Raw genomic sequence first — 16,378 nt, forward strand, 5'->3', positions numbered from 1 at the left:
GAAGTCTTTTTGAGTTGTTGCGCATTTCTTCTCAAGTGTGTTTTTATAAATCTTATGCCTACCCGCTGCAGCGGAGTCGTCTAACTTCCGAAATTTGGATGCACATAAATGCTGGAGTTAATCCACACGTACGGTGTATTTGCGCGCGATAGATCGACCGAACGAGAGAGAGAGAGATGCTTCTGATAATGTTGGCATTTTCTAGTTTATTTCATCAAAACCGCATCTCCGCTATAAGGACTCGGCATGTACTCAAGGATTCTTTTTAACTCCTCAAAAAGAATGGAGTAATGGTGACAGCCCTAAATTCAACGTAGAAATAGTCCTCCTAACACACATTTAAAGTGTTATTAAAAAATGTAACAGTGTTTTGTTAAAAAATGTTTTTTAGCAGGTAGGTCTTGTCGGCTTTATCATTTTAAAAGTAGATTGCCACACAAAAAAGTCTGGACACCCCTAATTTAATGTTTATGCTTTAAAAGTGCATATAGCTGCTATTTGTTTTTTGCCGCTTTTCAAAAATAAAACTTGTTAAAATGTTTTCAGTGTGTGTATTAGTTCTTTTTGAACATTTCCATCTTAATTTAAGAAAACCATGATAATATTGATAACCGTGATAACTTTGGTCACTATAATCATGATATGAAATTTTCTAACCGTCCCATCCATAGTCTTTATATCCCTCTCTCTTATATGTTGAATGAATAACTTCAATGAAGTGTCATTTGAAAAGGGTGGTTATGTTTTAGGTGTGGACAAAGTAGTTTTGGAAAGGAATTCTTTCATACTGAGAAAGGAAAAGAGAGAACAACAAAAGCAGGCTCAGGTACAGCCTGAGAGGGAGGAAGGAAGTTTCCCACCCAACATATTTAGCACCTGCATTCAATAAGGACTTGTTTAAAGCAAAAGCATGGGTCCACACACACACACACACACACACACACACACACACACACACACACATACATGCTGCAATACACCATTAATAAAACCTTTTTTGTTCAGATGCAAAACCCACTAAGTGCCTACTAAATGTTCAGTCATTTTACTTTAATGGTAATTAAAAGGTTATTATTCAGTAATTGAAATGCCTTATTTTCACAAATGTCACTTTAGCCATTTATTGGAATTTTGCTGTCTTTCGCTGCAAAACCCTCTAAGTGCATGCAAGCTTTTTTGGCAAAAACCTCAACTTCTAAAAAATACACTTTTTTGGACAAGACAGTAAACAGTTGCAAAATCAGTAAAGATGCAACTAGAAACATTGCAAATGATGAATGTCAGAATGTAAAAATGAAGAAACTGAACCACACATTAGGGGGCGCTGTGATGCATGACGTTGCCACATTATAGGGATAGTTCCGCCAAAAATTATATTAAACCCATGATTTACTCACCCCCAAGCCGTCTGAGTAGCATATGTCCATCATTTTTTAAACAAACACTTTATCAGTTATTTTAGAAAATGTGCATCCACCCTTCACAAAAAATCCAAACGGCTCCACGATAATAAACAAAGGCTTTTTGAGGGTAATCCGTGTGGTGTTGGTGTAGAAATATCCATATTTAAAACTTTATAAACAAAATAACTAGCTTCTGGCAACGCCGCCATCTTGGTTGCATCCTCATTGAAGATGAGAGAGTACGCAGTTTACAGAGGGTTCTGTGCTGCTGCTCTGTGCCCCTAGCCTGGTCCAACCAGACTCTCATACATTAATTTCATTTGTACAGAGAGTCTGGCCACGCTCCATTGCAAAGCGTTACTTCCGTTAAGGAGGGTCCTCTGTTGAAGTTTAAAACTATTGGATCTGCCCAGAGTCACTCAGGATCTGCCATAGGCAGAACGTGTGGTCGTGACGTATATCATGCGCCGAAACCGGCCGGAAACAACAAGTCCGAATGATCAGACCAACAAAACTTAGCAAACATTGTTCTTGCTCCGGATTTAACTTCTGTATATTCTGCAGTTTTGCAACAACGGACAGAATAGCTTTTCTCACGTCTTTACTGAACTACAACTCAAACTGACGCACGACCTCAACGTCATCATTCTTAGCCACCCCCCTCTGTTCGCTGATTGGATCTGCAGATTTTTGCCGGAGATAACAAAACTCTACACAGAAGTCCCAGACGTTGTACTGAAGCGAAATGAAAATTAAGCGGAAGCACGTAGGAGGGCGGAGCCATGCTACTGTGCCCCCGCCCTCCGATTTAGAAAACTGCGTACACTATGCTTATACTCTCTCCTGAATACAGAGGAGTCTAAGATGGCGGCGTTACCAGAAGCTAGTTATTTTCTTTTATAAAGTTTTAAATATGGATATTTCTACAACAAAACAGCACGGATTACCCTCAGAAGGCCCTTTTTATCATCTTGTGGCTGTTTGGATTTATTTTGTAAGGGAAGGATCCACATTTTTGGACTTAACGGAGTAGAAAAAATTGACGTTAAGTGGATTCTGCCAACAAAGCGGTATTTGTGAATGTCCTGAGACTGGGATTAAGCAAATTAAAATCGTACGTATTTGATGAACTTATAATGTGCCAAGAGCATTTGTTTAATATCATTACACTTTAAAAACAAACGGCGTTAAATAGCACTAAAAGTGGTTCTTGGCTCGTAATCATAAAGGAACCATTTTTAGTGCTATATAGCACCTATGAAGAACCATACAGGGGTCATATAGCACTACTGTAGCACCACATATGGTTTTACATAGCACAATATGGTTCTACACAAGTGCTACACAGGTACTTCATCGATGCTGTATGGCACTTAAAATGGTTCCTCTATGGTTGCGAGCCAAGAACTACTTTTGGTGCTATTTAGTACCGTTTGCTTTTAGAATGTATATTATTTTTAACGGAGGTGGTGTTGAGTGGCTTTTGCATCTGAGCTACATAGCTTTAAAGGTTTCTATGTGTAGTTAGTTATTATGGTTCTTACCATGTCTACATAGTTATATTATAAATGTATATTTCATGCTTATTTGTATAGTTTAACTTATTTGTATCTTGACTCACAATATACTCATACCTGTACACTTGCGCTCCTCTTCCCACAGTGTAATTGTTCTGCACAGCCAGAATATCTGAACAATTTCACAAAGTTTTTTATGAACTTTCCTGGGGCACTGGTTTTATAGAGCTTCATTTTCACATGGCTTTTAAGAAATGCAAGAATGAGCCTTTTTCTCACCATCAGGGATGATATAAGACCGGGAGCATGTATATAATGAAGGAGGGAGAGACTGAGAGAAAGGAATTTAATAAGTAAGGGATAATGTACAGTTAGCCGGTCATTACCGTAAATTGTGAAGGGTCTTGTATCACCCTGAAGGGCTTTATCTTTAATGAATGGCTGTCTGTACATTATCCCACTTATTACATGGCTGCTCACCAAATTAATAAATGATTAGACATGAAATATTGATTCGAGTTTAAAGTATTTTATTATGTGAGCACAAAGAGGACCCATATTGATAGCACTTATGTCTTGAACGATGGTTCATTACAGCCTAATAATCAGATATACATTATTATACAATCTATATCTAATTGCAGCATTGGTACAGATTCAGTGCTGTTTCTCAACGGTGATAGTAGGCATGATTAGTGTACACCAGGCACGGAGGGCAGTAAGTGGAGAAGGGTGGAGTTTAAGAGAACCAAGAATCTAAAGGAGGGAAATAATAGAGAGCAAATAAACGGGAGGCCCTCTGGTTTTAAATCCTCTGTGTGCTGTAAGACGCAGTGACCCAGAACAAGTCACTTTACCTCCACGTGATCCCAGCCAGTCGAGCATAAAGCAAGCCCACTGGCACCGGTCATGAAGCTTTACCGGCATCACCCCTAGAGTCACGGATCTTCATTACTTAAAATTGATTGTCTTTCTTCACTTCCTTCCTTCCTTCCTTCCACAGGACTGTGAACTTTCTCAGTGCCCTGTCACACATCCTGTTGCCCGAGAGACTAAAGTGATGTCACATCCCGGTCATAAAACACAGTGGCGCTTTGGATCATGGACACAAGTAATTACTATAGTATATTCATTTATATAAATAATTCATGTAATAGATTTAAAATGTTGTATTAATGTTGGTGATATAAACTCTATAATGTTTTGATTTGTAACAGTGTAGCGCCACTTGTGGAAAAGGAAATCGTATGCGCTACGTGAGTTGCCGTGACCAGCAGGGAGGAGTGGCGGAGGAATCGGCCTGCTCCCATCTGCCGAAACCTCCAGCTACGGAGGTTTGCTCTATAGTGGCGTGTGGACAGTGGAAGGTTCACGAATGGACTGCGGTACATAAAATAAACATTTGCTTTTACTTTGTTGTTATAAACTTGATTTCTAAAAGTTTAAAAAACTACAAATGAATGAACTACTGTACAGTGAGCTTCCTTATCAGAAGAATCAGGGTTCCCACGGGTCCTTGAAATCCTTGAAACTTTGTGAATCTGGGGAAAATTCAAGGCCCTGGGAAGTTTTTGAAAATATACATACATAGATACTGGCCATTGAAAGTGCTTGAATCTATTTTATGCAAGAAGTTTTCTGGAAAAAAAAACTATTATTCCCTGTGTAGTGTAGGATAATATCATAAAATTCTAGACTTTTAAACTGTTCGCTTTAAATGCTTATATCTTCTGTATGCGAATGTTGATTCATACCAAAATGCTTTTTTGCATAGTTATGTTTGACACATAAAAACGCCTCGGGTTACGTATGTAACTGTTGTTCCCTGAGAAGGGAACGAGACGCTGCTTCTCCCTTGCCATACTTCCGGCGTCCCTGTAATGCCGTTTTTGAAAATATTTCAGATAGCGATATACTTCCTGGCTCCCGCTTCACCCTGTCTTTGTCGTTAAGCCTAACCATTGGTTAAATTTGATATACACATTCAGACGCACTTACCCTTGTAGGCGTCCCCAAAGTGTCACCGCAGCAACGCAGCGCGAGTTCCCTCGAAAGGGAACTGTAAAAATGTATCTTTAAAGGTAACACAATGTAACCTTGCTCTCACTTGAAATGTGTCCCCACATTTAGTCCTTGAATTTGAGGGTATTGGACCTGGAAAGTCCTTGAAAGGTCCTTGAATTTGAAGTTAACTAAGGTGTGGGAACCCTGAAGAATCCTTATGCAGTATTTTCTGTATTCTCAATGAGTGTTTGTTTGTGTATTTTTAGTGCTCCGTATCCTGTGGTCAAGGTAAAACTACTCGGCAGGTCGTATGTGTAAACTTCAATGATCAAGTTGTGGAGATGAGTGAGTGTGATGCTGACGATCGCCCAGCCACAGAGCAGGAGTGTGCCATGCCCCAGTGTCCATCTCGCTCCAGCGATCGCGAGGACTTTTCACCTAACACCGATTCCCGGAAAAAGGTTGTTCCCACCGGCCGAGCTGATCGTAACAGAGCTGGCAGACATCAGTGGAGGATTGGACCATGGGGGGCAGTAAGTTTCTTAAAACTTCTTAGCATGCTTTTGGATTTACATATTTTATATTTATGCCTTTGGCAGACATTTTAATCAAAGTGACATTACAAGGTATACATCTGTGTTCCCTGGTATCAAACAAATTTGCATAGCTTTTTGCATAGTTAACACCAGTGTTGGGGGTAACACATTACAAATAACATGCATTATGCAATAATATTACTTTTCTGAAGTTACGAGTAAAGTAACGCATTACTTTATAAATGTACACATTAAAATTTGAGTTACTTTTTTAAAAAAGTAATGCAAGTTACTTTTTAGTTTAATTAATTTGATTTTTAAAAAAATATGTACTGAATTAAACTGAATGTAGTCACATTATGCACTCTATGCGTACACGCCTATGTGGGAACCGTTTGAGTCAGAAACTGAGATGGCAGGCCAGAGCTCGACATTTTTGTGATGAAATATGCAATTTCTGAATGCAGAACTTTTCAGTCATAAAAAACACTTGCAAGGCCTGAAAGACATCAAGCCTCAGCCAAGATAAAGTAACGCAAAAGCAACTAAAAAGTAACGTAAGCATTACTTTCCTTGAAAAGTAACTAAGTTACGCAATTATTTACTTTTTTGGGAGTACCTTAATATTGTAATGCATTACTTTTAAAAGTAACTTTCCCTAACACTGGTTAACACAGTGCTCTGCTACTGAGTTATACATGTGATGTCACTATTACATTATAAACTGCCCAAGAATGCCCACTTACAAAGGATGAGCCTTTGATTGACATGTACAGTACTGGAATAAGCAGTGGTTATTGGAGATATTTTATGTAGGGGAAAATGATTGTTATAATAAACCTGCAAATGTCGCAACTGGCCAATCAGAAGCAAGCATTCCAACGAGCTGTGTAATAAACCTCGAACAGGCCGACTTGCCGTGAAACTCTTAAGTACAGTACATTAAGTAATCTCACAGCAGTTTGGATCAGACAGTTAATGAACAGGAGGTTTGTGGGCCTAAGGCTGAGATTACCCAGGCACTTGCATTTCCTGTATCTGATAAACGCTATTTTTTTCTCAACGATATCTGTGCTTTAAATACTCATAGTATTCAAAGAACAGCTAAAATATACTATGTGGCATTGTGAACGTGCTTCCTGTTTGTCTTAAAGTGGCTTTTTATAGACATTGAGAAAATGTGTGTTGGTTTTAAGCTATATTTAATTTGTACCTTTCTTCACCGAATCTGTTTTAACTTGGCATTGACATATTTAAAGTTAATTGGGTGTGAAATTGGTTCAACGAGAATGTGCCCTTGTGCGCTGAATTCGTGTTTGCTTGCATTTGTGAACTTGCGTGTGGTCTTTCGCTCACAGTCTGCCTTGTTTTTCTCTTTCGCACCTCTCAGTGCTCGAGTACCTGTGCCGGAGGATTTCAGAGGCGTGTGGTAGTGTGCCAGGATGAAAATGGCTATCCTGCCAGCAACTGCGATGGAAGCACACAGCCCATAGAGCAGCGCTCCTGTGAATCCGGCCCCTGCCCTCAGTGGTTTTATGGCAGTTGGAGTGAGGTAAGATGAATGGAAATTTATGAAGAGTTCAGATGCAAAACCCTCTAAGTGCATCTTATTTTTTTACTAGGCTCTTATGTTTAGGTTCAGTCATTTTACTTTAACGGCAATGAAAATGTTATTAGTCAGTGATTGAAATGCCTTACTTTTACATATGTAACTTTAGTTATTTCATTGATTAACTCTTTCCCCACCAGCGTTTAAATATATTTAAACATACACAGAGTTTTTACAGTTTGGCCTTAGTGGTTGCTTTCGAGTTTTATAAGTTGGGTAAGAGCGCCACCTGGTGGATAATAGCTAAAAAATGGATTGTCGTAAAAACTTGTCATTGGCAGAGAAGCGTTTTCTCTTAATTGGCAGTGAAAGAGTTAACAAAGTGCATGCAAAACCTTTTTATTTTTTTGCAAAAAATTATTTCGAATGATTGAACCTCTCTTTTTATGAACATACCCACAGTTTACCCTGTCATAAAAATTGCACGTACTGTACATTTAGCACTTTTTCAAGAAAGTTGGATGAAATGCGTCCTATATCTGTAACAAGACATCTTTGAGATAACAAGACCGTTCTTCTTCCTAACACTGTTTGTGTCTCCCTAGTGTTCCAAGTCCTGTGGAGGAGGGATAAAAACTCGCTTGGTTGCTTGTCAGCGGCCCAACGGGGAGCGATTTAACGATCTGAGCTGTGAAATTCTTGACAAACCACCGGACCGAGAGCAGTGCAATACTCAGTCCTGCTCTGTTAACCCTCACTGGAGCACAGACCAATGGAGCTCGGTACGCTCGTAACTATTTTAACTTTCTTCCCTTCATACGATCTCATTCTCACAACACACCGAAGTTTCTTTACTCTCGAGATACGAGGAAACAAACTGAAACTCAGACGGTTTGAGCTTTAAGTAAGCAAATAGCTGTCTTCGATGTTCACAGTTCTGTATTTGTTGCACTTAAAGACCTCCAAAACATGCAGTTAAATATTGTTTTACGGTTGCTCACCGAAAAAGTGAGCATCTCTGCGGTCGATGTGTTCATATTTAAATGCTGTTGAGTTTTTTTTGTGTTTTATGTTAGGTTTCTTGTTTAAAACATACTGTATCATACATAGGCAGTATTACAGATCTGAAACTGCTGAGGGCAGTTTACCTTATTATTTTAAATCTCTCCGTGTTTTGTTTCAGTCTCAATAACTCAACTTTTATGAAAAATGCCTTTTTAACCATACCTCAAGAAACCTCAACTCAGCTAGCCATTGACCTTTAAATTCATTATGGTGCTTTCTCAGTACAAGGGAGACCTTATGTGAAAATCTGTCTAGAGTTGCTATATTTTTGTATATTTAAGGTAGCTTACAAAGGTAATTTTAAAGTAAATTCCAAAATTATGACATGATATGAAATCAAATGTAGTTGTCTGTTGATTGTGCTGCAGTTTGAGTATTTTTTTACTTTATTTACAATCAGTATTATTGTAGTATTGTGTAAACAAATGTCCAACAACAAAAAGTCAAGTGTATAAAATCCTCATTGCATTACAATACCCAGGGAAGGGGTCTTAACTGTTGGCCAGTTTTTGTATCTACCTCATGTCAAATTAAAAGCCCCACATTGTTCCTACATCCACTTTTGAATAGTGATCAGTGATGGCCGGTGACTTCTTTTCCGAGGGATTCGACTTCAAAATATGTGTTGGGAGTGTCATGTGTGTGGCTCGTCATGTCAAAATATGTGTTTAGTGCGTCATGTGAACCTATGTGCATCATGCATCATGGCAAAATACGTGCCTGCTGCACACACGTCGAAAGGGTTTATGATATTTCCTACCCAGTCTCATGTAGATGCGTGTGAATAGCACGAAGTGTAAGGATCGTCTAGTTCATGCGCCGGATTCCACTTTGGAGTGCATGTGATGCGCCAGTCCTTCCCATTCACTTAGACGACGCATCTTTTTTTGTCATTTTATTTATTGTTTTTTTCTGTTTTTTAAACCATTTTCGCTTGGGTTTAGGGTTAGATTTGAGATTAGCTGAAGTAGGTTATTTAAAGGGGCCATGGCATGAAAATCAGACTATTTCCATGTTTAAGTGCTATGATTGGGTCCCCAGTGCTTCTATCAACCTAGAAAATGTGAAAAAGATCAACCCAGTAACTTAGTTTTGGTAAACCATTCTCTACAAGCACATGTTGAAATTTGGCTCTACTTATGATGTCATAAGGAGCTCTTATTATAATAATACCGCCCCTTAATCTGCACTATCCAATCACAGCACTGCCATTTAGTGCAGAGAAAAGGAGAGAGAGAAAATAATTCACAGCACAATTGAGTTTCAATTGCAACAAACCGCTCATTTGCATTTTAAAGGACACACCCAAAACGGCACATTTTTGCACACACCTACAAAGTGTCAATTTTAACATGTTATAATAAATTATCTGTGGGGTATTTTGAGCTAAAACTTCACATATGTGTTCTGGGGACACCAAAGATTTATTTGACATCTTAAAAAAGTCTTGGCCCTTTTAATATACAGGTTTCTCCCTGTTTTTGTCTATATTTATACCATGGTCGGGGTTAGGTTAGGGGTTGGGTTAGGATGTCATTTTTATATAACAAAAAGTTGTTCTAACCCTAAACCCAAGCAAAAAATTTTACAAAATTGCAAAAAATTTAGAAACCAATAAATAAAACGACAAAAAAGATGCGCCGTTTAAGTGAATGGGAAGGACTGGTGTATCATATGCACGCCAGGGTGGAATTTGGCGTATGTGTTGCGCGATTTTTACACTTCGTGCTATTTGTGGGCAACTCCGTGAGACTGGGTTCGATAAAGGGGACGCTCACGTTCACAAAATACTTGCACGACACTAACTTAAAGCAACACCAAAGAGTTTTTTTTACCTTAAAATAACGTTTCCAAAAAGTTTCAGTCGTTCATCCACTCGAAACAGGGTGAACGGCACTTTCACCAAAATCGCACTAAAGAAGTTTCCAACCGCGGTCCTGTAGTTCGAGTGAAAACTACAAAAACTTGCTTTACGGCAGACCTACAACCCAATCAGAGCCAGCTATGCTGCAGTATTTATGACAGTGGTAATGGACAGTTCTAACCTGTAGGCGGAGCAAAGAGCAAAAACTTTTTAGTGTTGCTTTAACACTTAACTCTGATTACAGATTAAGCAAGTATCTGGCAAACGTGAGCGTCTATTTTATCATAAACCACTTCTGCTCCGAACACGTTTTGACATGACGAGCCACACACATGATGGGCTAAATACATGTTTTGACGAGCTTCGCATCGTGCACCCACAAAAAAGAAGTCACTGGCCGCCACTGATAGTGATAAAAATGCTCTTGCTTAATTTTAATGGATATTATAATAGAGCAGGGGTCAGAAAACCTAAACCTAAAGTAAAATTTGGCATATTAGGGAAAAAACGCTCATGACTTAAATGTTGTCTAACAATAATACATTTTTGAAAATTGTGTGATTACCAAGTTGCATTTTATAACTTGAGAGTTATCAATACCAGTTAGTGTCATGGTGCTGTAGTTATGTCTATAGTATAGTTCCCTTTTATGACATGGTCTGTTAACTTTAACAGGCTGAAACTAAGTGATTTCATTACAATTGCAGTAATAATGAAGGTGTGTATGACCATTTCTGTATATTGTAAGATTGTATATTTATTTCTGCAAGCCTACGTTATTTTTATTTGTTTGTAACTGATCACAATTAAACAGTTGCACGTTTTTATATGTTAATTTGTTATTTTTTTTGTCGTTATTTGTATATGGAAGTAGGCAAACTTTGTAAATAAGTTATTCAGAGAAAAGAAAGACATTGAATGTCTTGCATGATTGTGAATGTGTTTATTATAAAACTAAATAGGCATATAATGGCATTAACACATAACATTTTGTTTTGAATCTGTATGTAATAAATGAAAAAGGTACAGTATCACTAAGCTTAATATCCAATTCAATGGTCTCAGACCTTATCACACATGTTTTTGACGTTATCCAGCTGCTTTTATGTGATATTGTGTTTTATGTGTCTGAATGAGACATCTGTATTACTGTTTAATGATCTATGGATGAAGGTCAATGTTAATGCCCACTCACATCAGGACCCGCAGAAGTCTTGTATCAAGCTGTACTGTCTTTGGGTCAGCACAGCCCTGATGATGGTGCCACGGTGACATTCAATCGAGTGAGCATACATCACGATAACAAAAGCAAGGCCACAGGGGTCAGGGATGGCCTTTGATCTGTGGGAGGGCCTTTCCAGCTCATCTAATCAGAATGGACGTGCTTCTCAGAAAGAGCTTTATTCCTATGGGAAAAATGAACGCTAAAAGCTAAGGCCTCCCAGATTATAGTGGCTACTGTGGCCTGGATATCCGTACTGATACTTTGAGGGTACTTGCATTGGAATGTAGCCAAGTGCATTGCTGTGCCTAGACTGAAGAAAACAAGGTTAATGATCCAAAATGGCAAAAACTTCTTTGCTTTGGAGTGATCAATAAGCAACAGAGACACCAGTTTGTACAATCACACCATATGTCATAAATTTGTGTGTTTCTTTTGGAAATGTTTTCATCATTGGCATCCTGAATGAAATATGCAGCTCTGTTTTGTTGTTTATTGACAAGAAAAATGTATATCCAACATATGTTTAACATTTGTATTTTATTTTTCTACTGTCAGTTTGATGGAATTGTTAAATAGTTCGCTCAACAGTTCATGCATTTTTAAAGTTGGTGGGTGGTTTTTGGCTGAAGACTAAATTACCCTCTATTGAAATAATTTAAAGTGTAACAGCTGATATTGTAGTTGATAAGTTCAGGACATTAATTCACTCGAGGATTCATTAAACAACTCTGAGAAATGGCCTTACATTTATAATGCAGCAACGGTACTCATTTAACCATGACAGAAATAAACCTCTTGCCATACAAAACAAACTAGCAGATTGATACACCCCTTACATATGCACATACTGTATGTGTTTACTGTATTTATGCAGTAATTAAATAAGCAGTATAATCAAGTTTAATTTATGAATTCTACCGGTTAGCCAAGACTTACAGATGCATTGCAATTAAAACTGATTAATTAAAATAAATATACAATTATTTTATATATTTGTTGAATTTTCTGTACATTTTGTTTTAACATACTTAACATTTCCCTCAACTAATGCACAAACTAAAAAGCTCATATGTTATTGGTGGTTCACAACTTTGTTTCTGCATAATTGATTTAGAAAGTGCCAATATTTTGATAAGAGCGACTTAATGCAATTTAAATTGTGCTGTATATGAGAGGGTCTTGTGTAAAATCGAACCCCCAGCAGTATCTTGCTGACAGTAAACTAAACAGACAGCCTGTCCACTCACAAGCACATAAACAAGTACACATCTGCAATCTGCACAGTTCATATGCAATGCATCTGTAAATCTTGGCTGATAAAAATCTTACAAGACTGAAGCTTATTTAGGCTTACACTTATATTCTCACAAAGTGGATCATTAAAACAGTGTTAAATGGTGGTTTTGTTTTGAAAAGGAATGTATATTTGTTTATACTTTTTTAATTTTGTACAATTTGTATTCATTTGAACCAATTGTATATATTGGTGCTGTAATTATTTATAACAAATATATATTGATTTAAAAGTTCAAACTTAAATGATTGTTCAGTGGTTTTTGTTCTGCTTTCAAACTTAAATACACCCATGACACACTTTCAAAAGTTATTCACAGGAGCGCATTATCCAGTTAGGGAGCTGTGCTCTCGTAGTTCCTGTATTCTATGTAAGCATGCTGGGTAATGCACTCGTTTAACCTCAGACATGTCGCCTCACATTCATCCTCTCTCGATCAGGCCCTTTGATTATTCGTTCCTCTCCCATCCTGGGGCCCAAACCGCTCCCCTCCCTTCAGCTCCCCTGAAGTGCTGAGCATTATAGTCAAAGGTTTAAATCCTTGTGTGCTCCATAAACCCAGAACCGGAAAAGCTTGACAATTATTTTGTGATAGCCATTCTTTATGATTCAATATTTTCTTTTTTACGTATACAATAAATACAATTTATGACAGGATAAATCTATATAATACTTAAATAGTATAAATAGTTACCTGCTACTATTTAGCATTCATTGTTTTTTTTTTTAACAATGCATTATAAAAGTCCAGAAACTTCTGACCTAGATCATTAATTAAAATTTGATTTAAACTGTAATAAATATAAAAAATATTACACTGAATTTTCCATAAATTGCCCAAAATATTTACCTAAACTAGCACACAAACTTAAAAGCCCACATTTGCTAATGCTAGTTGTGGGTTATGATTAACAAGCATTAAACTTTGTTTCTCCTCTTCTTGCAGTGCTCTGCTTCCTGTGGGAAAGGATTCAGGTATCGTAATGTGACGTGCGCCAGTCAGTCCGGCCAGCCAATCACAGAGGAGAACTGCATGCACCTGCCCCTCCCACAAAAACAAAAGAGGTGCAGAGGTGGGAGGTGCCCCAAGTGGAAGACAGCAAGCTGGGGAGAGGTAAAACTGATAACTGTGTATGTGTTAGATACTAAATGATGTTTGCAGAATGCTTCTGAGTATACTGAGTAATGTACAAACAGATAAACGAGCACACATACACGAACACTGCATTTAAACAAGATTTACGCTGCAGAAACATTGTAGTTATGTCAGTGAATACTACTTTGTATCATTCAATGTTACACCTTCACAGTAATTTAATCTGATCTAGAAATCTGACATCAAAAAAGAAAAATACCAGCCCCATGGAGCCCTAAGACTCCTTTCAGTGCAATGTATATGAGTGAAAGGTAGTGCAAAAAGAAAGCTTAGTCTTATCTACAAAATAATTGTTTTTAACAATTTTAAACAATTTAAAACTGCGCATTACATACCTTGTTGTGCATGTTTGTTGATAGTAACTGCACTGCAAAAAATTACTTTCTTACTTAGTATTTTTGTCTTGTTTTCAGTACAAATATCTAAACATTCTAAAGTTAAGATGTATTTTCTTGATGAGCAAAATGGCCTAAGAAAATTAATCTAGTTTTTAGACAGAAAAATATACAATATAAGTGAGTTTGTGCTCGAAACAAGCAAAAATATCTGTCAATGGGGTGAGGAAAAAAAACTTGAAATAAGTTTACTTTTTTTTAAACATTTAATTCAAGAAAAAATTTATCACCCCATTGGCCGATTTCTTTGCTTGTTTTAAGAACAAATTCACTTCAATTGTATATTTTTTGTCTAAAAACTAGATGTATTTTCTTAGGTCATTTTGCTTATTAAGAAAGTACATCTTGAATTAAGAAATTTTAAATATTTGTTCTAAAAACAAGATAAGAATACTACGTTCGAAAGTCATTTTTTTGCAGTGTGTAGGCAGTATTAATCCTTATCTTTGACAAATTATGCTGAAATGTATAACTTAATTCAGCAGCTTTTAATTTTTACCTTATTCATGTATTCATACTTACTCATATGCTTTTTCCACCGCAAGACTGCGTACTGCCCAAAACCAAAAGAAAATATTTTACTAAATGCGTAATGTCATTTTAAGTTACATCTCAGTACAATTATTGTGGAGAATATACAGAAATAAAGAGTCCACTTACTGTTTTAATATATATGCAGGATACAAAATGCACTCTTTGACTGTAGAAATGCACTCTTTGTGAACATTTATTGCAACATTTACTTTCAACTTATACACATAAATACCAAATTAATTTAGTTTTTAGTTAAGTACAAAGTAAAATTTTCCTAATATTAACATTTTATATATATAAAAAATAAAAGGGATTTACTCTTTTTTTATTTACCCTTTTATAACTATAAACTGTAATAATCACTTCTATAAACGATGACTGTTTGAACAAAACATATTCAGAGCTGAAAACATATTTTTATTAAAGAATGACCCAAAAATAGACTAAAATAAAAGTCTAAAAGCAGAGTTATGTTTACCTACCTGTGTTATTGTCTGTAGTGTTCGTCATTGTGTGGGAATGGTCTGCAGCATCGAGAGATCTCTTGTGTAATTGATGATGAACACAGAACACAGGAGTCTAAATGTTCTCGACTCCCCCGTCCACCCTCTACCCAACCCTGTCGAATCGCTGACTGTGTCTCAAACTACAGATGGAGCAAGGGGGACTGGCAAGAGGTGAGAAAGAGAGAGAATTAATAAAGCAAGCGTGTTTGATCATAAGAATGATTTTTAATGCAGTATGACATAATCTCAGAGGCGAACACTACTTGAGTATTTTTACATTTTTACATAAAAGTACATTTTCTAGTATTCGTATTTTATCAGTGTTTTTCTTTGGAAAAATACATTTCAAAGCATATTATCATAATTTTTTCCCCACTACATTTCATAATTTCAAGTTTTTGGTTTATATTTAATATTAAAGTACATTAAACATCTAGTATTTTACTCAAGAAAAGTAAAAGTACACAATTTTTATGTAATTAGGTATTAAATCAATTTTAATATGCAATACAAAAGGAATACACTGTATGATTCTATGCTTTAGAATGTAGTGAACATTTTTTAGTAAAGTAAATTTTTTCCCTAGACAAACACTCTGATAAAGCACAGATGCTTGGAAAATTTAACTAAAATACTCAAGTAGTGTCCACCTCTGCATAATCTCATATGACAATTTTAATACAGAGTATATAAGGTTGTTATATCCAAAAAGCCAAAGGTTGATGGTTTGATTCTTAGGCAAGGCACCTTATTCCTAATTTGTGCCCCGGGTGTTGCATTATTGTGGCTAGAAGGAATACAGTTTCGGACGAAATCTTGCTGTTTTCATTCTAATCATACCCCCAAACCTAACCCTAAACCCAACATTGTATGGGATTTAGGCTGTAACTGTATCCTATCTAGCCAGAACTGCTGTTTTTCATCCTAATCCTACCCTAAAACTTAACCCTAAATCCAACATATTGCTAGATTTGGCAGTAGCTGTATACCCTCTAGCCAGAACCACATTTCAGCGAATGGCTGCCTTTTTTGGGTGTGTTCATGACTTACAGTATGTTCACTACTCACACTTTGAGTATGGGCTACCTACTTGACAATCACATCTCTTTTGATTAAAATCCAAATAATAAAGTTTAAGCATAGTTTTTAGATTTTTAATGTCTGGATTTTACCAGGTGGCAAATTGTAAATGTATAAAACATAAAGCATGTAATCAACAATACAATGCAGGGTGGTGTCCCACTAGCCAACACAAAACAACTTTAGGGTTGACTACTTTTGCAAAAAACTTGCCCTCTTTTGGCGAAAGGTTTGTCATGCTCAGCGGCTT

At 36.8% G+C, this 16,378-nt stretch overlaps 1 protein-coding gene and 1 long non-coding RNA gene across 3 annotated transcripts in view; one reads left to right on the top strand and one right to left on the bottom strand.

The window, feature by feature from the left end:
- The window catches only part of adamts9 (ADAM metallopeptidase with thrombospondin type 1 motif, 9), a 50,963-nt gene that overhangs the window by 19,737 nt on the left and 14,848 nt on the right, over positions 1-16,378 (top strand). For both annotated transcript variants that reach the window (XM_055183953.2, XM_055183954.2), the window contains 7 exons: positions 3,924-4,031; positions 4,138-4,305; positions 5,191-5,457; positions 6,851-7,012; positions 7,615-7,791; positions 13,404-13,571; positions 15,043-15,219. In XM_055183953.2, coding sequence (XP_055039928.2) covers positions 3,924-4,031; positions 4,138-4,305; positions 5,191-5,457; positions 6,851-7,012; positions 7,615-7,791; positions 13,404-13,571; positions 15,043-15,219 — 1,227 coding nt within the window. The remainder of the gene's footprint in view (positions 1-3,923; positions 4,032-4,137; positions 4,306-5,190; positions 5,458-6,850; positions 7,013-7,614; positions 7,792-13,403; positions 13,572-15,042; positions 15,220-16,378) is intronic.
- LOC129427463 (uncharacterized) lies at positions 13,421-15,164 on the bottom strand. The gene is made up of 4 exons (XR_008638636.2): positions 15,025-15,164; positions 14,669-14,708; positions 14,531-14,561; positions 13,421-13,561 (listed from the first exon to the last, which is right to left on the bottom strand). It is a non-coding gene; the product is annotated as an uncharacterized lncRNA (long non-coding RNA).

This window comes from Misgurnus anguillicaudatus, chromosome 14 (assembly GCF_027580225.2).
Source record: "Misgurnus anguillicaudatus chromosome 14, ASM2758022v2, whole genome shotgun sequence".
Lineage (NCBI taxonomy): Eukaryota > Metazoa > Chordata > Actinopteri > Cypriniformes > Cobitidae > Misgurnus > Misgurnus anguillicaudatus.